Source organism: Carettochelys insculpta, chromosome 1 (assembly GCF_033958435.1).
Source record: "Carettochelys insculpta isolate YL-2023 chromosome 1, ASM3395843v1, whole genome shotgun sequence".
Lineage (NCBI taxonomy): Eukaryota > Metazoa > Chordata > Testudines > Carettochelyidae > Carettochelys > Carettochelys insculpta.
The window spans coordinates 316,566,518-316,591,224 of record NC_134137.1 but is presented as its reverse complement, the minus strand read 5'-3'; the positions used below and the strand labels follow the sequence as shown (position 1 = coordinate 316,591,224).

General features: G+C 43.9%; 1 protein-coding gene and 1 long non-coding RNA gene across 7 annotated transcripts in view; one reads left to right on the top strand and one right to left on the bottom strand.

The window, feature by feature from the left end:
* LOC142023168 (uncharacterized) overlaps nt 1-4,791 on the bottom strand; it is a 38,260-nt gene extending 33,469 nt beyond the window's left edge. The window contains exon 1 of one of the 3 annotated variants that reach the window (XR_012648142.1): nt 4,633-4,791. This is a non-coding gene — a long non-coding RNA (uncharacterized LOC142023168). Of the gene's footprint in view, nt 1-3,963; nt 4,121-4,632 lie in introns of those variants that run through there. The other 2 variants (XR_012648143.1, XR_012648140.1) reach the window with 2 other exon arrangements.
* Nucleotides 4,248-24,707, top strand: part of MON2 (MON2 homolog, regulator of endosome-to-Golgi trafficking) — a 175,966-nt gene continuing 155,506 nt past the window's right edge. For all 4 annotated transcript variants that reach the window (XM_075013786.1, XM_075013775.1, XM_075013765.1 and 1 more), the window contains exon 1: nt 4,248-4,470. In XM_075013786.1, the coding sequence (XP_074869887.1) occupies nt 4,360-4,470 (111 nt within the window). In that variant the 5' untranslated portion in view covers nt 4,248-4,359. The remainder of the gene's footprint in view (nt 4,471-24,707) is intronic.

Here is a 24,707-nt window from a genome sequence, read left to right as displayed (position 1 = left end):
GGTGGCATTCAAGAAGCCAGGGCCATTGGGACCCTCAGCCGACATTAGCCAACCGTGGCCAGAGACCAAGGGCCCATCAATGACAGCAAGTCGTTGGATGGGACTCTCGTCTTCACCATCCCCTCAGGCTCGTCCAGCCTGGTGTCCTCCAGCCAGGCGCCCCCAGACATCCCCCTGGAACACTCTGGTAAGTGCCCAGCACGTCACACGCCTTGGGGGAGGCAGGGGGCACAGCCACCCCTGCCATGGCCTGAGGTGCGCCAGCCACCTGGGCAATAGTCGACCCTGACATACCACTGAAGACTGCACCCCTCCAGCATGCCTGCAGGTGACACTCAGCACCAGCCCCCATGAACAGCGCTGCAGGCTGCACATGTGTGTGAGGGGGGTGCTGGGAAAGGCCAGGCTGCTCCTGGCTCACCCACCATCCATGCGAAGCCTCACCGAGGCCACATACCCCCGCATTGTCCGCTAACCTGTTCCCCAGAGGGGGGGAGCCCCCCCCATGGTCAGCTCCATCCCCAAGGCATGGCGGAGGCCATGTGTGGCAGGGCCCACCTTGAAGGGAACACAAGCCACTGCTTCTGGGACATCCCTGTCCTTCAGCCAGAGAGTGGGGGACATGGCACACAAGGCTGAGCGGTGGGGCTGATGTATTGTCTCTGTCTCTGCCCTTCCATCCTTACAGCTGCACTGTCTGAGGGCTGGGAGAGCCCAGTCCACCTCCTGGAGCTGGGGAGCCCACTGTCAGCTGCTGAGAGAGCTTGACCACCCCCACCACCACAGCGCCCAGGTGGGCCCGCAGCCAGAGGGACTGTTGCTGAATGGACACCCTCTGCGAGCAAAATCAGATGCTCAGCAAGTTGCTGGCACTGGATGATACTGACCTGGCCTGGCAGTGGGAGGCCTGAGGCGAGTTGGTGGAGACACTCCAGGACCAATTGTAAGATCAGCTTGGCAGGTCTCAGCAGTGTGTGCAGGGAGGGGGCGTATGGAAGGGGTCTTTTAAGGGAGCGTGGGCCCGATGCTCCTGGAAGGGCTTGCTAGCCATGCAACTCTGTCTGTGGTGTTTCCTGGGCCCTTTTTTCGAAAGAGTGGCCAGGGCTGTGTGGCTGCCTTCTTTCTAAAGAGCGGATTGATCCTGCAATCCGCTTTTGGTATGTGGACGCGATCTTTCAAAAAAGGTTTTTTGGAAGAGATCTTCCAGGAAATCTTCTTCCGACAGATTGCGGTAGTGTAGACCCAGTCTAAAGAAGTCATCTGTGTTCTGCTGTCAGCATATAATCTGTCAGCATAACCTGTCAGCATATAATCTGGATTGGTCTAAATTACTGCAATGACTAAATAACAGAATGTAGTAGTTTATGCAAGAAGGCTCTTTAGAAACGATGTAGTTAAATCTTTCAGAAGTCAATGGGGCTATTTGTGTGTTTATAATTAAGGACAGTGACTTAGACTTCAGGGGACTTAGAATTGGGTGGATAATTTCATGCTATTATGGTATCCTAGCTCTTAGTTTATTGAAACAATACGCCTTAATCAATTTCGAAATGCCATGGCTGCTGGCATTCTAATGAGGTGCTGAATATGTATTTCAGCGCTTCATTAGTAAACTTCGAAATGGCCATTTGCATGGCCATTTCAAAGTTTTGGGCTAGTGTAAACATAGCCTAGGAAATGAATGGTGGAAAAATATGACAAGCTTGCACAGACAACACAGCTACAATACAAAATACAAGGAAATGCAATAGGCATATAATACTATCTATTTTCAGGTCTTTCACTTAGGCTATGTCCAGAGTTTTGTCAACAAAACTGATGTTTTGTCACATCCACATTTCCAAGGTGTTCTGCCAACAGTAAATTGGCAGAACACAGCACTTCTGTCAACAGCGTTCTGCCACTCCCCCATGAGGCAAAATGTCATCTCTGTTGACAGATTCTGTCAACAGAAAGCCAGTCTGGATGTTCTGGGGGAGGCCCTTGTCAAAAGACAAGGCTTTTGGAATTGGGCAGCCCTGTCTGCTGTGATTCCTGTTTTGTTGAGGGAGCAGCCGGGTACTCTGGCCGCGCTCTGTTGACAGAGCGGATCACAAGCAATTCGCTTGGCAATTTGGCCGTGATCTGTTGACAGTTGTGTTGTCCGAAAATATCTGCCGACAGGAACTTCTGTTGGTAGATTGCTCTAGTGCAGACAGATTCTTAGACACTCATCTTACCACTAAAACATTCACTACACAATGCACCCTTTTGTTACAGTAGGTAGCAGCCTTTGCCTTTCTCCCAAATCATTCAGACTGAGTCTACACTAAGAGAGAAATTCGATTGTTAATGAATTTGATTTTTAACCTTGTTCTTATGAATTCAAATTTAAATGCCCACAAACCTTCTTGAAATTTGATCCGTTTCTCTGTGTCAAGTTTCCGCATCTCCATTGCCCTATATAAGTTTGACAGCATGAGCAGTGCATTGTGGATACCTATCCCATAGTGCCTTAGCCCCAGTTGCTTGTGGGTGTTTCCTGTTAGAATCCCAGAATGCAAAGCACTACCCCAGAATTCAGGGCATCCAGTAACAGAATTCAGCCCTCTCCTAATCCTGCCCGGGTTCCCTGTGCCACGCATCCTCTGTGGATGCTGGTGTAGCGACAGACAGCAGCATAGCTGTGCTATGAGCCCTGTCCACTCCCACTGGTTCCATCAGTCACATGTTCGCTGCAGACGCTGGCATACTGATGGGCAGCTGTGCCTACAGCCCTCTCTCAAACCTGTGTGGGTCCCCTGTGCTGCGCATAGTCTGCAGATGTTAGCGTAATGGCAGTCAGCTGTGCTATCAGCCCTGTCCACCTCCGCCCAGTTTTGTCAGCTGCATGTCCAGGCCTTTATACTCGCAGGCCTGGGCACAACTGAACTAAAATTCAAATTCTAATTCAATCAAAAATTCGCAGACTTTCTGTGACCTTCTTCCTGTGCACCTATATGGAGAGCAGCAGAGAAGGAAGCACTCACACATAGAGGGTCACCGCCTAGCTTTGTGGGATACATACAGGACACTTCTGTAGGTTAACAAATTCAAATTAAACGCGTGATGCTTCCACACTAGCCTTTGTTCAAAGTGTTAAATTCGAAATTGATTCTATACCCACCCATAATATCAACAGTTTGTTATAACTATTAGGGCTCACTAAGGGTATTTACAGTAAAGACAGTGACATTTTAATATGGAGCTAATTCCTTTAAATTTGATTTTATCTTATAGTGTAGACACAGCCTCAGTAGCATAACCAGACCTAATCTGATTCACTATTCATTGCTCTGGAAAATCAAACCGGCATATGTGCAGGGGTATGGGAACTGGCACCTGAATAGGGGAATAGCTGAGGCTGTGGTGTATTGTATGGTGAGTGGTTTTAACCAGGTGCATTTGTTTGGCTGGAGGAATAGGTTTGTGAAGCAGGTGTGCAGACACCCTAATACCAAGGTTCGAGGGGCTGCACAACCTCCGTGTCCTTCCAACCCCTAGATGCTGCGACTAGGGAAACCGCGGCACCCCTCTGGGTTTACAGTGGGTTTCAGTGGTATCAGGGGGTAGCCGTGCTAGTCTGTATCCACAAACACAACAAAAAGCCCTGCGGCACCTTGCAGACTAACAGATGTTTTGGAGCACAAGCTTTCGTGGGCACAGACCACCTGACAAAGTGGGTCTTTTCTTTGCCCCGGAAGATTATGCGCCAAACTATGTCAGTCCCTAAGTGCCACAGGACTTCTCGTGGTTTGAGGGTGGGTCGGTGTCTCCCAACACCCCCGCTACCCACACTGCTCCAGCGCCCCGGCTTCCCGCTGCCCGGCCCCGGCGGGAGCCCCAGGCAGGCGCAGCGGAGCCCATTTTTCCAGGGCTCCCGGCGCTAAGGGCCAGGGCGGTGGATACGTTACGGCGGAGCGCTGCGCGGTTACAGCTCCGTACCCGCCGCCGGACGCACCAGGTCACGGGACGCCGCCCCGGCGCTCCTCGGGGCGCGCGGCTCCCTCGGTCTCTACCCCGAGGGCGCCAGGGCCCGGCCGCGCAGCACCTCACCGCCCTGGGGGGCAGCGGCCGGGCCCCGCCACAGCGCCGCTCTCCCCGCCCCCGGCCGTGCGTGCGGAAACGGGCCTGACGCGCAGCGCCGCCGCCCGGGATTGTGGGAGCGGGCGGCGGCCGCGGGAGGGGACCGAGGCGGAAGGTTTCCGGCGCTTCCGCGCAGACGTGTCCGGCCGCGGAGCGCCCCCCTCCCCCACCCCTATCCCCATCCGCCGTCTCTCCGCCGCTGCCGCGCTCGCTCGCTCGCCCGCCCGGCCCCTGCTCAGCGCGGCCGGCGGCGCCATGTCCGGCACCAGCAGCCCCGAGGCCGTGAAGAAGCTGCTGGAGAACATGCAGGGCGACCTGCGGGGCCTGAGCCTGGAGTGCCGGAAGAAATTCCCCCCCGTCAAAGAGGTGAGAGGCGGGGCGCCCTCTCCTCGGGCCCGGCCTGTGCCTCGTCCCTTCCCCGGGCCCCCTCGGAGCCCGCCGGCGCCTGCGAGGCACCGGAGTAGACGGGCGCGGGGCGGGGGGCGTTGAGCCGGGCGGGGGGAGCAGCCCGAGTTGACAGGGTGGTACCTTGTATCTGCCTCCCTCGCTGCGGGGCTGCGTCCGGGAGGCGCTGGCGCTTCGGGCTGGAACTTTTCAAGCCTGGTCTCTGCCCCGCGCGGGCTGGTGTCGTGGCGGGCAGCGCGCTGAGCCGGGCTGCTGGTCTCCCACCGCCCCCGAAGTCTAAAGAACTTTTCCTAAGGAGCGCAGCCGGGGATTGACAGAGGCGGGGCCCTGTGTGCGCTGATGGCATTTGCTTGAGCGAGTGATGAGCTTTGCCGCTGTTTTGCATGGGTGCTGTCAATGCCTACCCAGAGCAGTATTTTTAATAGCAGTCTGCTAACGAGGAACGGAAGGGAAGGGAGGCTGCACAGGGTGCACATTGCTCGTTCTGTGTGGGACGATCCCTTTGCTCGCATCCCCTGAGGCTTCATGTAGTATAAGTTCCAAATATGCAGATTTAGGTGTGGGTCTGAGGTCTTATCTACGTGTACCTCTCCCAAAAGAAGCAGAACTCTAGATTCAGTGTATTTTGTTAAAGAAGCATTGAAATCTCAGCAAGCACATGACTACATGAGTCGGAGTTCTTCACCAGCTCTCTCATTGGGCATGTGCTTTGCATGTCAACACGTTCTTTTGATTTCAGGTGAAGGGGTTTCTTTTCTTTGAATGCTTTACTAAACAAAGGGAGGCTCAGATGATAAATTTGCTACGTTCTAATTAAGCAGTCTTAGACATCAACTTGAGAATCACACTTGGAGTTTTTTCTGCTTTTTTAAGAAGTGTCACAGTTACTATAACTGAAAAAGTATAGGGTTTTCCTTTTTTCACTTTGGTAGTTTGTCACTTCTGATTTTTGTGGGCTTTTTACACAAATGAGGAAGAATGCTCTTAAAACTGTAAAATATATAAAAGCCTCAAGAACTGACTAAAGTTTCTTTTGAGTACCTTTTACATTGCTAATGTAATGAAAATGGTAAATTTTCACAATGGAAGGAGATAACTAGTGGCATTCCCCAAGGGTCAGTCCTGGGACTAATCTTGTTCAACTTATTCATCAATGATCTAGAGAAAGGGGTAAGCAGTGAGGTGGCAAAGTTTGCAGATGACACCAAACTGTTCAGGATAGTCAAAACCAAAGCAGACTGTGAAGACCTTCAAAAAGATCTCAGCAAACTGAGTGATTGGGCAGCAAAATGGCAGATGAAATTTAATGTGGGTAAGTGTAAGGTAATGCACATTGGGAAAAATAACCCCAATTATACATACAATATGATGGGGGCAAATTTAGCTACAACAGATCGGGAAAGGGATCTTGGAATTATAGTGGATAGTTCTCTGAAAACATCCACGCAGTGTGCAGCGGCAGTCAGTAAAGCAAACAGGATGTTAGGAATAATTAAAAAAGGGATAGAAAATAAGACAAAGAATATCTCACTTCCCCTTTATAGAACTATGGTATGCCCACACCTTGATTACTGCGTGCAGATGTGGTCTCCTCACCTCAGAAAAGATATATTGGCATTAGAAAGGTTCAGAAAAGGGCTACTAAAATGATTAAGGGTTTGGAATGGGTCCCATATGAGGAGAGGCTAGAGAGACTGGGACTTTTCAGTCTAGGAAAGAGGAGACTGAGGGGCGATATGATAGAGGTATATAAAATCATGAATGGTGTGGGAAAAGTGAATACAAAAAAGTTATTTACTTGTTCCCATAATGTAAGAACTATAGGACACCAAATGAAATTAATGGGTAGCAGGTTCAAAACTAATAAAAGAAAGTTTTTCTTCACACAGCGCATAGTTAACCCATGGAACTCCTTACCAGAGGACGCTATGAAGGCCAGGACTCTAACAGAGTTTAAAAAAGAGCTCGATAAATATTTGGAGGTTAGGTCCATAGATGGCTATTAGCAAGGGGTAAGGTATGGTGCCTAACCTTTTGTCGAAGGCGGGAGATGGATGGCAGGAGACAAATCGCTTGACCATTGTCTTTGGTTCACCTCCTCTGGGGCACCCGGCACTGGCTACTGTCAGCAGACAGGATACTGGGCTAGATGGACCTTTGGTCTGACCCAGTATGGCCTTTCTTATGTTGTTATGTTCATTTCAGTATGCTTTGTTTATGCATATATAGTGGGGTATGTTTAATCACATGATCATATATATCAGGTATTAACATGTACTTATGTTGTTTACTATAAAGTGGTTAGAGAAAGAAGCAGAACTAATCATTAAACATTGTTTGAAAATTTGTTCTGACTTAGAGTAATATACAGATATAAAATATGTTGCATGTGAGTCTAGGTTGTAGAAAAAATGCTGTTTTAGTTGAGATAAATTGTCATATGTGTTTGCCTTATTGTTGGCATCACTTTCCTCGATTGATCTCTTAGAATACGTATATGTAGTGTATAGTCCCAGGGTGTTGGAGAGTCAAGGTGGGTGAGTCAATATCTTTTATTGGACCAACCTGATGAGAGGGAGAAGCTTTCAAGCTACACAGAGATCTTTTTCAGGTCGGCTTCTCTCTCACAACAGAAGTTGGCTAAAAGAAAGATTACACATATCATGGGTGAGCATATTTTTATGTTGGGCTCCACTTTTTGTTCCTGTGATTAGTAGAGCCCCCCAACCTGTCTAATGTAATCCAAACTAAAGGAAATTTTGGTTATAGGCATATGAATTAAAAAACAACTTTTGACACAAGAAAATAAGACTGTAGAATGTAAAATCTTTAATAATTGACATATAAGCATGAATACACATACATAAAATCAGTAATATATTTCAGCATTTTTAATGACATGAATGAACCTGATACCCAGCAGCCCATCATGCTGCAACCCCCCCTTACAAAAAAATTCATGCTTTGCAGGGGGTTCCCCACTTCCCTCACCTCTAACATATACAGTACCCATCTTGTGTCTTTTAGAGTATGTTTTAACTACTTATGTTAAACAGCCTGTTCCACTTTCTCTTTAGTTTGAAACTGTGGATATCTCTATGCTGCAATTAAAAATCTGTGGTTGGTCTGTCAGCTTGCTTGGGCTAAGGAGCTGTTTAATTGCAAAGTAGGTGTTTGGGCTAGGGCCTCAGCCCAAATTTTGTGACCCTCCTCCCTCACAGGGGTTCTAGAGCTTGGGCTTCAGCCAGAGCCTACACCTCTAGATCACAGGTAGGCAGCACCTTAGCCCAAACCCCATGAGACTATGTCAGCTGGTACAGGCCCACTGTGGGTTTTTAATTGCATTGTACACATTATCCTATGAGTACCTTTCCAAGACCTGAAAAAGAGCCCCATGCAGCTCAAAAGCTTGTTTATTTCACACCAGAAGGAAAGCAGTTAAACTTAATAGAATTGTGATGTCCGTAGCTCACATCATCAGGAAAATATATCTTCTGATTCTACCCTGTTTACCAGAAGCCGAGAATGGACGATGGAACAGATCACTTGAGGATTACCTGTTCTTTTCATTCTCTCTGGGACACCTGAAATTGGCCACTGTTGGAAAACATTATACCGGGTTAGATAGACTTTTGGTTTTACCCACTGTGGCCATTCTTAGAGAAGCAATTATGATTCGTAACCTGAGGGGTTATGAATAGCTGTGGCATGAGGAGGAGCGAAATCAAGAAACATATGCTATCCCGTGCCCCTCCCAAAAAAGGTTTTCATAGCATACAGCATATGGCAGAGCACGTATCCTGAGGCTTGAACAGTTCCACCAACATCATTATACTTTGTCCTAGGCTTATACATTCTGATAGAACAATAAAGGTGGACTTGGTGATTTATTGGGTGATATTACTGACAGTGACATTTGAAACTTGGCAAAATGGATCATACACACAAGCAAAAAATTTTAATGTCTTGAGCATATATTGCTGGGAATATTTTGAGTGTAGCTAGTGTGCTATACTTAACCTATCTGTAATCGAATGGAGAAAATATCAACATGCTACTGACATTGACTTTTACACTATGCCTTGTTGCGTGTTTTATTTTTCACTTTTGGCTGTGTCATGTAGCAGAATATATGCCTTGTTTATATCAATATACATTTATACAGAACACACAGGTTCTGAAGCCAAAGAGTGATATGATTGTAGTTATGAAATGCCTGAACAGTTATTATTGGCAGACAAAGTTAACTATACTGATGTAGAATTTATGCTAGTTTACTATATATTTCTCTACTACTGCAATTGGTTATGTTGGAATATGAAGGCAAGCGGAAAATTAAACCATTTGTTTATGTTTAAAGTACTAATGGTAGAATAATAGTTGATCCTCTTGTTTGTTACTAGTCATAAGAGATGAGATACCCTGAATTGTTTCCATATATGGTATCATCTGTTCATCATTTGCTATAGCCATTCTTTTGTTTGGAATGTACCAGGCTTGATAGTCTTTGTCCTTTGTTGACAGACAGTAAATGCGTAATTTCTGCATGGCACTGATAACAAACTACAACTAACCATTATATTAATGAATTAGTGTTGCAGTGCTAATGCTGGGTGTTAATGCACAATGAATTGACAGTATTCCTTTAAATAAGTTTTGTACCATTGGAATAGATGATCTGGCAGCAAATAATTTGGTAGGTGTGCCACAGTAGAATTAATATTAAATACACGCTGTTTTGTATTTGGCAGTTAGACATTTTTGGCTAAAAGGGCATTGGAATTAGGAATAGAGTCTTATCCTGGTGTTTAAAATGGTTATTGGATTAATTTGCTTGACCAGTGACTTTAAGGTTAGGAGGAACTACAGATTTGTAAGAAACATCTGATTAGGTCACATAACAGAAGACACAAAGTATTAATTAAGTGTAATTTGTTCAAAAAAAACCTCCTTAAAAACTGAAATCAAAACAACTTTCACAGTGAAGTTTGCAAATTACCATCAGTAGCTACTACTTTCTGTAGAAAATTGGGAAGGCTGGATTGGATCTAGGAACAGGTTGATATCATGATTTAGTGTCTTATAAATACATAGTTTGGTAAAGCTCTTTTGCAAGGTACAAAATACACGTTTCATCAAACTACAAATCATAGTTCTGGAAAGGCCCTTAGAGGTCATCTGATCCTGTCTCCAGCACTCAGGGTAAAACTCAGTATTCTCTGGATCATCCCTGACAGTGAAATCCCCATTGATGCAGATTCTGCAACCTCCCTAGGAAATTTATTCCATTACTTAACTCTCTGCCAGAAAAGTCTGCCTAATGTCTAACCCAAACCGTTCTTGCTGCAAAATAAGCCTGTTGTTTCTTGTCCGATCTTCAAAGGTTAAGGAGAACAATTTTCTCCCTCCCACTTGTAACAACCTTTCATATACTTTAAAACTGTTACAATGTCCATTTTGTCTTCTCTTGTCCTGATTGAACAAATCTAATTTTTCTATCTTCTTTCATAGGTCATGTTTTCTAGACATTTAATAATTTTTGTTGCTCCTTGTCTGGACTTTCTTCAGTTTGTCCTCATCTTTTCTGAAATAAGATGCCCAGTTGAGGCCTAATCAACATGGAGAAAAGTGGAAGAATTACATCTTATATCTTGCTTATAACACTTCTGCTAATACATCCCAGATTTATTAATTTATTTGGCAACAGTGTTATACTGTTGACTGATAGTTGTGATCCACCATGAGTGCCAGACTCCTGTCCACAGTACTCCATCCTAGGCAGTTATTTACCATTTTGTTTACAGTAAGGTCTTGACATTTGCAAGTGTGACATTTACAAATTAATTTATTTGTGAATGCCACTTCTCTGGGGCCCAAGCGCCAGTGCCTGGAGCTTCCCCAGGGCTCCAGATCATTTTGAATTTAATTCTGTCCTTCAAAGCATTTGCTACCTCTCTTAGCTTGATATTACCTGCAGACTTTAAAGTCTACTTACTTTGTCATTATCTAGATAATTTACAAAGAGATTGAATAACCAGACACAGAACTGATCTTGGCAGAACCGAACTTGATAAGCCTTTCTAGCTTGACTGTGAACCACTAGTAATATTCTCTAGGAATGCTTTTCCAACCCAATTATACACCCACGTCATAATATGTCTATTTGAGTTGCATTTCCCTAGTTTGTTTATGAGAAGGTCATACAAAATAGTGTAGAAAGCCTCACTAAAGTAAAGACATAACACATCTGCAACTCTTTCTTCCACCCTCAGCTACAAGGCTTGTCCTATCGAAAAAACAAAACAAAAACAAGTAAACAAATAAAAAACAGAACAAAAAAAAAAACTATTGGGTTAGTTAGCTACCCTCCACCCTGGACAAACCCTTGCTTTCTCTTATCACCTTATTATCTTCTAGGTGTTTGCAAACACTTAATTAGTCACTCCATAATGAGTCAAAGTAAAAATGTTCTCTTGGTAACTTCATGTGTGTTAGGTTGTTTGCTGCTGTAATAACGTGGAACAGCAGACACTGGGAACTAAGCTATAGTTGAAATACCTCTTTCTTGTCTTTGCTTTCTTTGTCTTATTCCAAACTGTAACTAGTCTTGTGTCTGACCAGTTTCTGTTGGTGAAAGAGGTAGTTGTTGAGCTACACAGAGCTCTTTGTCATCTGCACCATCACCTTCATCTTTTCAGACCTTCAGAGGAGCTCTGTGTTTAGCTCACAAACTTGTCTTTCACCAGTAGAACACTGAATTAACATAAGCCATCATTTTTGGATGGTAATACTGTCCCAGTTGACTCAGCAGCTGTATGAATTGAAATGGAGTTGCATAATTTTAGAAGTTCAGATTACTGTATCAGAAAACCACTATGCAAGAATGCAGTCACTGTTGTGATGAGAGGAAATCCTGTAGGATAAGAGGAAAATGAATCCTCACTTATGAATTAACTTTCAGCATATATTTCTCTTTTTGAATGATGAAAGTTTTATTTGTATTTGTAGTTGATTGAAATACCTCAGGCTTGAAATGTTTTTATACTTTCCCTATGAAAATTTAATCTTCTGTCTGATAGTGTTTTTCTTCAACATTAAATGTTTAATTCTCCTGGTGACTCTTGTTCACTCACTTTTCCCACCCACTTACATTTGGAAAGGAGCAGAAATCAACAAACCTGCTTTTGTTGATCAGTTTCTTTGGGTTTTGTAGAACTTCAGATAAAATATTTTTTTGAATCAGTGTTGTATATTGATATTGCTATGGCTTTGGGAAGAAAGTTATAGCCCATGCTGTAATCATTTATTCAAATAAGTAATTTTTTTCAGCAAATACTCCTATTGACAGAGTAGGGGCTAAAAATGATTTGCAAACCAGGTTAGTATAATGATTCCCATTTGACAGATGGGAAAGCTGAGTCAGAGAAGCAAAATGGCTTAACGAGGGCTGCAGTCGGCCAGCTATAGAATTAGGGACTTCCTGATTCAACTTTGATGCTTATTTTTCTGAACCATGCTGCCTCCCACTTGTCAACTCTCTGTTTTTAGTGTCACATTTTAATTTAACCTTCAGCTTTGATTGAAAATGTTGCCTGCCTTTGTTGGTTTTTAACACTTCTAACATTTAAACATAAATATAGGTGGAATATATTGGGAAATCTTAATCTTTCCATTGTCATGCACTTTAATAGATAGGCAAGGTCTGTCAGTGTTGGTTTTTGTTTGTTTAACATTTCCTGGGGATTTTTTAGAGCTCGTTGCAAAAAATTTAAATAGTGAAAATTACTGCAAAAATTAATTTCACAGTTCTGGGTAAATATGAAGGTTAATATTGGGAAAGGGAAGAAGAGAAAGAAAGCAACAATTAGAGATAAATAAAAATATCAAAAGTAGAAGCAGTTTAATGATGTAGTTTATTTCATGAACTGTACATTAAAGATATGTACATCTGTTAACTTGCATGGATTAATCTTCTTCTACATTGCATTACTTTAATAGGCTGGCATTTACACTTAAGACTAATTTATTATTAATACATACATTATAGAGATCTACTTAATGTAACATACTGGATTTTAGTATCATCAGTATTTTTTTTTCACTTGAATGGTCCACGATTTGGGTGAAAATAAGGGAAATCTCAATAATGGCTTTTGTAAACCCTGGGAATTTTTTGATTAAAATTTTGTAAGAAGTGAAAAAAGGAGGACTTTACATGTAGGGCTAATAGATCATGCCCCTACATTTCAACAGGCAACAGGAAACCATTTAAATCTTCAGACAATTGTGCTTTCTTTCTGCAGCTCAGATCATCAGGCTGACATGATCTCATTCTCCATTAATGGTAGCTTCTGAGTAGTCCTCAGATATAACCCCACACCAAGTGTGCTGCAGTAATCCAATCAGAACCTGTGAAAGCATGCATAGGTATTACATGTTCCACACTGAAGTTTGGCAGTACAAATGAAAATATATCAGACTCTTTCAATGAGAGGTGACAGAAATTTTGTTAAGAAAAGTGAGTGTCAGGAAGGAGCATAGTCATTTGAGAAATTACCCCCCCACTCCCCACTCACTAGGACCATAAATGTGGATAACAGTTTCAAAGCGTGCTAATGGGGCAGGCAGAAAAGAAAAAAAAAAAGAGCTGATTTCTACCCAACATTACACGGAGACTAGTGGATTTTTTGTGCCATACCAGGGAAAAAACTAGAATAAAGTGGATCAGAGGAAACAACTGACCTCCCATTGACTTCTTGGCATCAAAATTGCTTCAAAGTAACTTACTGAAAAGCCAAAGTTAAGAAATGTTTGTAGAACTGGAAAGATTGCCAGCATCTAGAATTCTTCATTGTTGGTCTAACAAACATTTGTTTGAGGAACTGGGCATCCAGCAGGCCCTATCCTTTTCCCAAATCTTATACTTGATTCATGTACAATTATCAGAGAAATCAATCATTCTTTTTATCCGAACAGCTAAAACACTTTTTGTTTGACCTGGCTACATCTTTTCCAGGTTCGTTTGTACCAATTCCAATTCCTCCAAAATGCAGCTTTTAAATTCATTCTTATTTGATAATCCTAATACTTAGATTATAACTATTAGGTTTCACAGTTAGCACACCTTTTGCTAATTAATTTATATGTCCCAGGATGGATTGATTTTAATCACTGTTTATATCACCAAAATAATGATTGATTTAAATCAAGCTTTCAGAAAAGCTAAGACTGTGCTTAGACAACACTCAGTTTTGGACTAAGTCTCATTTTTTCTCTCTCTCTCTCTCTCTCTCCCTCCCCCTCCATCCCCTCACCCCCTCTTTTTTTTTTTTTGGAAGTACAGTAAGGTCTCAGAGTACGTGAACTCAGAGCACGTGATCCTGCTCTTATGCTTCTGACCCCGATTCCTGTGGTAAACCCTGCACCACGATTTCCAGTTGCTCTTAACTCACTCCCCCTGCCTTGGCTCAACACACCCATCTCTGCACAGCCCCAGCTCAGCACCCCCTGATCCGCTCACCACTGATGCACAGCTGTTACTCTTCCCCCCCACACCTCTGGCTTTAGCTCACCAACCCGCAGGCCTGACTCTGGCTCAAGCTCTCTGGTCCCGGTTCAACACCCTTCCAGCTCACCACCTGTGTGCAGCTCCAGCTTACCCCGCATGCCCACCTCTGGCTCTGGCTTACCACCCCTCACACATGGCTCCAGCTTACCCCCCCACCCCCACCCCGGTTTAAACTGCCTGCGCTGGTTCAAACCCCTCTCCTGCGTCTCTGGTTCCATCCTTCCTCCCTGGTCTAAGCCACATGCATGCAGCTCTGGTTCAAGCTGCCTGCCCCTGCCCCCGCATGGCTCCGGTTCACCACTCCAACCCTCGGTTCAACCTCCCTCCCAGTTAAACCGCCCGTGCATGGCTCCAGATCATGCTGCCCGCCCTGCGCAGCTCCGGTTTGACACCCCATCCCCCTCCCCGTTCAACCTTTCTCCCGGTTAAACCGCCCACGCGTGGCTCCAGTTCGAGCTGCCTTCCCCCCAGTTCAATCTCCCTCCCAGTTAAACCACCCATGCAGGGCTCTGGTTCAAGTCACCTGCCCTGCGCGACTCTGGTTGAACCCTCCCCTCCGTTCATCCCTGCTACTAGCTCACCACCTGCACCCAGTTCTGGTTCTGGCTCAACCCCTTGCCCTCCCCACCCCCCCATGACCTGACTCACCAGCTGAGCATGGCTCCAGCTCACCACCCTTGTGCACAGCTCAACATCATCCCCCTGCAGCCCTAACCCACCCGAGGCTTAGCCCACCTCCCATGGCCCCAACCCACTGCCAGACTTAACCCTCTCCAACTGCTCCCCCATCCTAGGACCTACCTTTCTGCTGCTTCCCTGGCTGCAGAACATATGCCCCAGCTGCAGAAGGTATGTTCTGCCGGGGAAAAAGCCGGACCTCCACTTACACGAAATCTGCATTTACTTGAGGGCATGCGAAACAGAACCCTCGCGTACTCTGAGACCTTTCTGTATACAGTGGTGTACCTTTGGAAAAGTTGAATTATGCAGAAGTAAAATAGGAAATAGGTTTATGGCAGCATCATTATGGTCTTTGGCCATAATGTTCCTAAATAAGTGGGAAGTATTACGTAATATAAAATAAGAAAATGACAGTGGCAACTAACAACTCTAGATTTCTTTTCCTGCAGCTTTCTGTATTGTATGCTTGGGGGATAGACTGTAGACCTGGTTAATTAATTTAATAAGTCAAGGATTAGTTCAAATGCATTTTTTCTAGCAACATCCAACACAGCAAACAGCTTGAGAATTTGCGTGTCAAATCACGCTTATACTAAAAGTTGTAGAGAGAGTTTTGAAGAATGATGCATTGCAGAATGAAGCATTTAAGATAGTAACCAGTTGACCCACTTGGCCATGTCCAAAGCCTAGAACAGAGGTCAGCAACCTTTTCAAGCAGAGTGCTGAATTTTGACCTTTTGACCTCTATGCATGGTCCAGCTGCCGATGATTCTTTTTAAAATCATTAAAGATAAGCCTGCACTAGAGCATAAAGTCAATTTTAAGGCAGTTAGCTCAATTTTACAATGTGACTGTGTTCACTGTGAATACCATTAGGTTGAATTTAAGGAGTACTAAGGTTGGCATTCTTGCATCAACTATTGGATGCAGCGTAATGCCAAGTTCGAATTTAAAAGGTCAGATTAATCCTACTGTGCAAACTGTGTTCTTTAAGTTGATTTTATTGTCTTCCAGAAGTATACTACAATGCCCAGAATGTGTATTGTCTGTCCTTTTTCACCTCCCCTGCTCTCCAGGTGTGCAGGAAGTAGGAACCAGGAATCCCAGCATTTTGAATTTTTCTTTATGATCAGCCTGACAATTGCATGGAGAGTGAAGCCCCAGCATGGAGCCATCAGGAGAGCCAGTGTCTCAGTTTGGGTGGTGGGCTGGCCCCCACCCCACCACACCACATGGCGGTTTGGGTACTGGGACCAGACAGTGGTACATTAGACAGCGTGATGGCATGTCTTGCCCTGCGTGGGGTGAAGGCTTTTTTACTGCACAGGATGTAGCAGGAGAAGCCGAGAAACTTCTTTTCTGTGCTTCACATTTGCATGGGGGTCATGCAGTTAGGGGTCTAGAACCCCTACCAGTTGAAGTGGCTCACCCCCCTCTCCACCCCACCCCCTGGTGCCATGCAACTGGTGTACCAGCCCCTATCCCACCACACCACATGTTAGCTAGGCTGTGGGGTTCATGCTTGCAGGCAGCGGCATGTTCTTTATGGAGTGAGGGCTTCCTCACTGCACAGGATTTAACAGAAGAGGCTGAGAAACTTCTCTTTTGTGATTCACATTTGTATGGATCAGCCCTTCTCCCCCACAGGCACCATGCAGCTGGTGGGCTAGTCACTGCCCCACCTCGCCATGTGGCTAGACCCACCCCACCCCATCCCTCTCCTCCATACCATATGCCAGCTGTGCAGTGCAGACCATGCTTCCAGACAGCAGCATATCCTGGCCTGTGCAGGTTGAAGGCTTCTGCGCTTCACGTTTTCCGAGGGCTCACCAAATGCCAGGGGAATGGCTTCCCCATCGGGAAATATTTTCAGGGATTGGCTGGCCCCTGTGAGGCATCACGCACCAGGGAGGATGGCCAATAAGAAACTAGGTTGCTGCATCATGTTCAGAGGAGGCTCAGCTGACCCCTGCATTTGAGCTTAGTTTGGGGCCCCCAGCCACACCTATTTTCAGGGCCTGGCCTCCTACCTAGGCACACAGGTGATAGAGCAATGTCAGCAGGTTACAGGAAGAGGAGATGTGGCCCCACAAAGGGCAGCATAAATTTTCTGGCCTAGGCACACTGCTCCAGCTTTCTCCCCAAAGCGTGCGGCTCGGGGGAGCCACAGTCTCAGCAGTGGCCTGTTTGCTGTATTTTCACAGGGAGAAAAATATTTGAGTGACCTTTTGACGTGATTCCCTCCCTACTTTTCTGCATGTGATTTAGTTTTAATTCACTGTTGTCATAAACAACATGATGCTATGTTCAGTGATGTGTTGCTTTATGAAAGGTGTCTTTTCACCAGGGGAAAACTAGTCGAGGTACCTGTGGACATGGCACAGTCAGCTGGGTGCTTCCAGAGCACATTTGCAAAGGATGCTACGGCTTCTGAAGCTCATCACATTTGGCTTTTTTCCCCCTTGGGATTCCCTACTTTCTTTCTCTGTGAATAATAGTGTATTTCCCTACTTAACGTGGATCCAGATTCTTCCACTGTTTGGGGTTCTTTAACTGGGAGGAAAATAGTTGAGCAACCGGTTAACATGGTTCAGTCATGGTTTTCTTTCCCCTGGGATTCCTTACTTTTCCCTCTTTTCTTCTGAAAAATGTCCATTTGCTTTTCAAGGGAAGGGGAATGAGGGCAATGCAGTGTGTGAAGATGACAGTGGGTGCTCTCAGGACACATTTTGTTAAAAGTTCCATCGTGCAGATTACTCAAATAGGTTCTTTCATTGGGGAAAGAGACTTCTGAAAAATGGCTGTTTGCCCTCACTACCCTCCCTTTTAAAACAATGTAGTGTGGGAAGAGGACATCACACACCCACCACCACTTTCAGGATATTTTTCCCATAATGCACCAGTGAAAAAACCCAGAATGCTACAGTGCTGAGGGAACTGTGGGATAGGTTCCCACAATGGACTGCTGCAGTAGTTGAACTTTGGCAACTTAATGGGGACGTACTAAGTCGATTTTGTGGGGTAGCTGCGTTTACTCAACTTTTACTTTATAATACTCAGTGTGACAAAGTCAACTTTGATTAATTTGACTTTATTTCATAGTGTAGACATAGCCTGAGTTTGTCTACATGACAGTCTAACCTTGAAATAGGCTATTTCAGCATGTGGCACTGTCTAAATGGTGTCACATGCCAAAATAGTGCTATTTCGAGGCATCAGTGTACTCCTTCTGCAAGGAGTACGGGGATGCTGGAATAGCACACCCATTATCTTGAAAACTGTTTCAGGACAGTGGGCCCATTTCTTAGACATGGACAGCTATTTCGGGATACTGCCATATCCCAAAATAGCACTTGCCGTGTAGACATAGCTCAATAGTTCTACTTATAAGAGCTTCATAAATAAATTAAGATGCAGAGCTTTACTGTTTAGGTGGAGGTTGGTAGCATTAGCTGGTCTTTTGTTAATCCCCTGGCGTCATGGCTTTGAGCACGCTCCCAGCTGTATGGGGGAAGAGGGGTGGGACTGAGTTTTCCCCCTTGTGTGCCGATGAAAATTGACTTGTATGCCAATATTGGCACCTGTGCTGGGGGTTGCTGGCCCCAACCTAGAATTTTGAAGAAGCAAGAATTAGTAGTTAAGTTGGACAAACTACAGTAGGGGCCTGCAACCAAAATAGCAAGGAGAGCTGTTTGTCTAGTTCAATTACAAAATCAATACTGCAAAAGCTGTAGTGCATGTGAACACGAGACTGGCTTTAGTAAATATTGGCAGACCATACTTTTTGTAACCCCTGTTTTAAGAACAGCACATACACAATAATTTGTATGAGTTAGTAAGTTTCTTAGTTTTACCACCCATCCCCAAGCTCAATCCATCTCAGCCCCAAATCCACCCCCACATCCCCAGAATTAATTTGTCTCAGCCAGGTGAGTTCTTCCAGCTGTGCACGCTCTAGTCCTCTGCTCCGCTGCTGCCTCAGTGGAGTTGCATAGCTCCAGCAGGGGCTGACTCAGCCACTCTTTCCCCCAGTTCTCCTGCTCACTTCCCCCGCCTGCAGTGCCAGCAGTTCCCTGTCCTGCTGCACTGAAATAGTGGAACTAAATTTAATTGGTTTAGTGTCCAGATCCCTCCTACTGCCAGCTGTTAAACCAATTAAATTTATTTATGTTATTTCAGCCATGGCAGGGAGCGAGTCACCAGAGGAGTCAGCGGTGGCAGTTTAAAGAGACACAGATTGCCAACCTCTGGACTAGAACCATTAATTTATTTTTATGACTATAAGTGTATGTGTGGTATGTTTGTGATGAGACTTAATTGTAAATATTAATTTTAAATCATAAATTTAGTACTAGTGATTTGAAAAAAATAAAAATCTAAATTGGTTTTTATCCACCCTGTGTTCGTTATATTTGTTTTTTAGCCTTTTTTCAGGCTCAAGAAGGCTTTTTATCAGCCCATGGTAAGAATGCTTTGCTCACCAGCTTATAAACATCTAAATTATTCTTGGGTTTTTCAGTGTAGTCCACAGCCATGGAAATCCACTGGGTCCTAAATTAGTAGAATAATCTGTTTTGATGTTTCTGTGGAAGACAGGCTTGAGTAAAACCTTCATAACGTATTGCGAATAAGTTGAAAACCACTGAATGTTAATATTTAAGAACTCAGAACATATTTGGAAGTAAAATAAGTAGTTGGAATGATATACGAGCAAAGCAATAATCATATTTTGTAAGAGAGGTCTAATTCAGGGTATGTGGGATTTGCTATGTATATAAATGTATATGCATATGAGTGGGCATTTTTTCATAATTTATGGCTTTCAATGCAAAATGAAAATTACCCTTTAAGTAGAGACAAACAATACCCAATCACTAGATAAGAGAAATAATGGTAAATTGGCAAAATTGCTATTTTTAAATCAAGCAAAATATGAAAATGATCCTAAATAATAGTGAACATACTTCTCTAGTGTTATTGTTTCAATTGCTTTGTGTGCAATATTTTAAGCTATCAATCCTGAAAGGACTATAAAGGATGTTTCCAGGCCGGTGTGGGGAGCAGGTTGGAGGGGAGAGATTTTGATTTCCCTTCTCTCTAGTAAAAGGTGCAAACCTTGAGCAATTTTGAGGCTCCAGAGGTGACCCAGCATTTTAGTCAGATCTCTGAGATATGAATTACCATTTAAATTCTTGGTTGCAAAAATTTAAAAAAAATGCATTCTTTTTCCCAATTATTGTTTTTAAGTTGGAGTAAATGAAGGGATTGGTGTCAAATTACAACCTTTGTAATATCAGATAAATCTGGAATAAAAGCCGTGACTGTGATATGTATTTTTCTTAATACAGTATCTCACATATCTTGTTTGTAAGGGCTGAACCTCACTCATCCTGCACCCTGGGGACCTGATCGGTGCCATATAAAAGAATTTTCTGGATGACAGGAGGTCAGTATTTTCTAGCGCATTACCAACACTGCCACTGCTCACTGGGCTCTTAGAAGACATTTAGGGGTAAATTACAGCACAGAACATTGAGAGCCAGGGCTGGTGGCTGTAAACAAACTTTCTGGGACCAAGGGAAATTTGGCCACATGCATAAATGGTCCTCTGGCTAACTAAAATCATGTTGGATTACAGAGTTTTCTGGTCAACAGAGCTCCGGATTAGAGAGGTTCAACCTACAGACATTATTAGGGACATATAATCTTGCAGGTTGCTGAAAGATGCAGTTCTTTAATGTATATGCTATATATAGCAACAGGTCTGCTAGACCTATTATATAAGTTCACATTCTCTTTGCATATCAGGAAATTAAAAAGCTGATCTTAAAATGAAGGTACTGTAAAGATAGTGGTGTTATGCCCTGCACGCTACAGTCCTGTCCCTTACTGAGAGGAGCAACATCTAAGAGTAATTGTAGTTCAGACTTGTCACCAGTAGAAAGTTTTTGCACATTAGCTATACCATATCGGAAGAGGAATAACTATGCTGGCACAAATGATGTTCAGATTGCTTCATGGTAGGGGGTTTGCTTGTCTACTTGTACCAGTTAAATAACCCCTAAATGAAATAGTTATACTGGTAAAGTTTTGAAGTGTAGACCAGACTTTACTACCTGTATTCTTTTCTTGGACATTATCTGCTGACATGGCTATCAACAGAGTATATTTATTATTAAAATTTTGGTAATGTGAAAGGATCATTGCAACTGGAAAGAGCATGTTGATTTACTTCATATAAAGACCAGGTATCCAGACAGTGAGAATTAATCTTTGTAATCTAAGATCTCTGAACACCAACTTCTCTCTACTGCCCTCTCTTAATTCTTGTAACAAAAGCATGGAATTAAAATCAGTAGTATCTTTTGCACGTTCCAGGGCTATTACTTAAGCCTAATAACACTATTTTGAGGTTGCTGATCGCGAATAATTAATACTTCAGTCAGTTGGGTTTCCTGATCTCCGTAATACCATAGGAGTTGGTTTCTTTCTAATAACATTTTTATGTATCAAAATACTAAAATTGCACAAAAATTAAATATAAAAAGATACCCTATTAGTCCATTAAAACTGCATACTGTTTGTTGCTACTGATGTTTTGTAGCTCTGCAATGAAGATCTTACACTACCACCTGAAAAGCCTGACACTTTACACTGAGGCTGTGGCCACACTTGGCCAAAACTTCAAAATTGAATATTCAGTGCCTCATTAGCATTAGGATGCTTCCGGCCACAGCGCTTCAGGAGCACCGCTTTTGAAAGCGCACGGCTACATGGGGGTCCTTTTTGAAAGGACCCTGCATGTTTCAAAATCCCCTTATTCTCCTCCACTGAGAGGAATAAGAGGATTTCAAAACGTGCGGGGTCCTTTTGAAAAGGACCCCCGTGTAGCCACGCCAAGCTGTGTGGATTCGAAAGCATCCTAATGCTAATGACATGCTGAATATTCAATTCAGCGCCTCATTAGTAATCTTTGAAATGGCCATTTGCATGGCCATTTTGAAGTTTTGGCCAAGTGTAGCCACAGCCAGAGAGTAAGCAACCTGTCTGAGGTGGTGTGCCAAATTTTGACCTTTTGACCTTTATGTATGATCTGAGTCCTGGTGCTACTTTATAAGTCGCTAATAGTCCTGGTTACAACAGCTTCATGTTAGCCGGTGGCCGCGTAATGTGCAGTGAGGTACTCCCCTGGGTCCTGAACAACCAAGTTTTTTACTGTTAGAGCAGGAAGCTCCTAGCACTCTCACCTATGGCCAAGCTGTGGTAACCAAACGGTTAAAGTTCTTTTTATTGTGCTAGCTGTGTTGCAGTGACAAAAGGGTAACAGCAGTGAGGCTTAGATCTTAACTGGTTACAAGTTTATTAAGCTACAGTTATAAATGTGTGGTTACAAAAGGCTATTGTCTACTTCTTATATGCTAGCAAAGTACAGGTGTTAACAGGTTACGTTACAATCCAATACAAAGATATCTGTTACCATCTAACACAATGATATCTTGATACAACAACATCTAGTTACAGAGCTCTAATTCTTTAACTGTGCACAAAAAGAAAGGAGACCTAGCATGGGTATATCTTACCCTCTCTGCGTCTCTCGATACCAGCGTAGCCAAGCCGGATCGGTCACTCAATTCCGTGGAAAGACGAATACGAGGTTGGGTGTCCCCAGTTGCGGACCTTGGGAGGCAATCACGTGACCTGACCAGCAGGTAGTTGGTGGAGATGCACTCTAAGTTAGAGTTCTGCTGGGCCCACCTTTTTATACCCCTTTTAGGTTACGTATTCTCTTTCTTATCTAAGGTGTCAGATCGTACTGGTCTGTCTTTTGTGACGCCAGTTTGTTACAAGGGCAATTCTTTCTTACTTTGCACTTGTAAGACAGGAGATAAGCAATTTAGGAGTACAGGACATTCTTTTTGTGTGGGCGGAGACTTCCTCTTCTGGGATGGCTGTGTGGTCATCATATCCATCAATGCCAGCTGGAGTGATTTCCTGAGGTTCGCCCCCTCTGGTTGACAGTTTGGCCTGTTAGCCTTTTATTTGTACTTTCTGTTTCTCAGGGTCACAATGAGCTAGCACATCTGGGCCTCAGTGAGAGGCATCAAAAGACTGTGCTGTCAGCAGCCGTTTTCGTGCCCTGTGTGCTCCTCAGTGGGGGTGGGGGGCAGCGAGCAAGCTGGCTTGTAAGGGGGAGACTTTGGCTACACTTCATTAATAAATTAAGATGCAGAGCTCTACTGTTTAGGTGGTAGTTGCCAGCATTAGCTGGTATTTTGTTAATCTACAGGTGGCATGGCTTTGTGTAAGCTCCCAGCTGCATAGGGGAGGAGGGGTGGGGCTGAGCTCCTGTCTCATGCCGATGAAAATCGGCTTGAGGGCCATTCTTGGCATCCATGCTGGGGGGCCTGCTGACCCCTGCTTTAAACTGTTTGAAAGGGTTTGGTAGAGATAGCTCATGTTTATACTGTTTTATTGATGGTTCAGGCATTCGTCTGTTTCAGAGGTTATTAAATTCTTCCATAGTGTGGACCAAATATTTAACAGAGCCCATGGTCCAGAGACCACTTTTTCCTCCTATTTATAAACACCTAGAATTCATGTTTATATTTTGAGACCTTGTGTTGATGTTTCCTCATATTTAAAGACACCGAATTCCATATTTCCTGACTAAGTGTATTTAATCCGTAGGAGGAGAGAGAAGAACAAAAGGTTGTGCATCATGTTTCATACAGTCACTACATCTTTTTGATCAAAACATCTATCTTTTGTTCTTAAAAAGACACAAATGCTTTAAAATTAGTTTTATTTGTAAACATAATGGATATATAATCTAATAATTATAGTGACAGAGAGAGAGCCATGTTAGTCTGTATTCTATCGAAACAAAAAAGTAGTTGAGTAGCACTTTAAAGACTAGCAAAATAGTTTATTAGCTGAGCTTTCGTGGGACAGACCCACTTCTTCAGACCATAGCCAGACCAGAACAGACTCAATATTTAAGGCACAGAGAACCAAAAACAGTAATCAAGGAGGACAAATCAGAAAAAAATGATCAAGGTGAGCAAATTACTCAGAGACCAACTACTCCAATATCGGCCCAAAAAAGCCAAGAACAGAACACCACTGGTCATCACCTACAGCCCCCAACTCAAACCACTGTAATGAATTATTAAAGACCTGCAACCTGTCCTTAATCATGATGCCACACTTCAGAAGGCCCTAGGTGACATGCCTGCTCTCTCCTACAGACAACCTCCCAACCTTATGAGGATCCTCTGAAACAGCCACAGTCTATACCCTAGGAATACCAGTTCTGGAACCTTTCCTTGCAACAAAGCCCGCTGCCAGCTTTGTGCACATATCTTCTCTGGAAATACCATCACTGGACCTAGCCAGGTTACCCACAGAATCACGGGCACTTTCTCATGCTCCTCTACTAACATCATATATGCCATCATGTGCCAACAATGCCCAGATGCTTTGTATATTGGACAGACTTCTGACTCCCTTAGACAAAGGATTAATGGGCACAAAACGGACATCAAAACACTCCGGATCCACAAACCAGTTAGTCAACATTTTAAAGGAATGGGGCATTCTGTTAAAGATATGAGTATGCGTGTTACTGAAAAAGAACTTCCGCACCGCTATTCAAAGGGAAGCAGCTGAGCTGTCTTTTATATTCAAATTCGGCACATTAACATGTGGTTTGAACCGGGAGGGGAATTATCTGAGTCACTACAGGAGCTCGTCTGCATGCTTGGCTTAATCTAATTCTTGACCTTCCCCGCCCCCCCCGCCTCCACTCTCTGATTTGCTCACCTTGTCACTTTTTTCTGATTTGTACTCCTTGATTACTGTTTTTGGTTCTCTGTGCCTTAAATATTGAGTCTGTTCTGGTCTGGCTATGGTCTGAAGAAGTGGGTCTGTCCCACGAAAGCTCACCTAA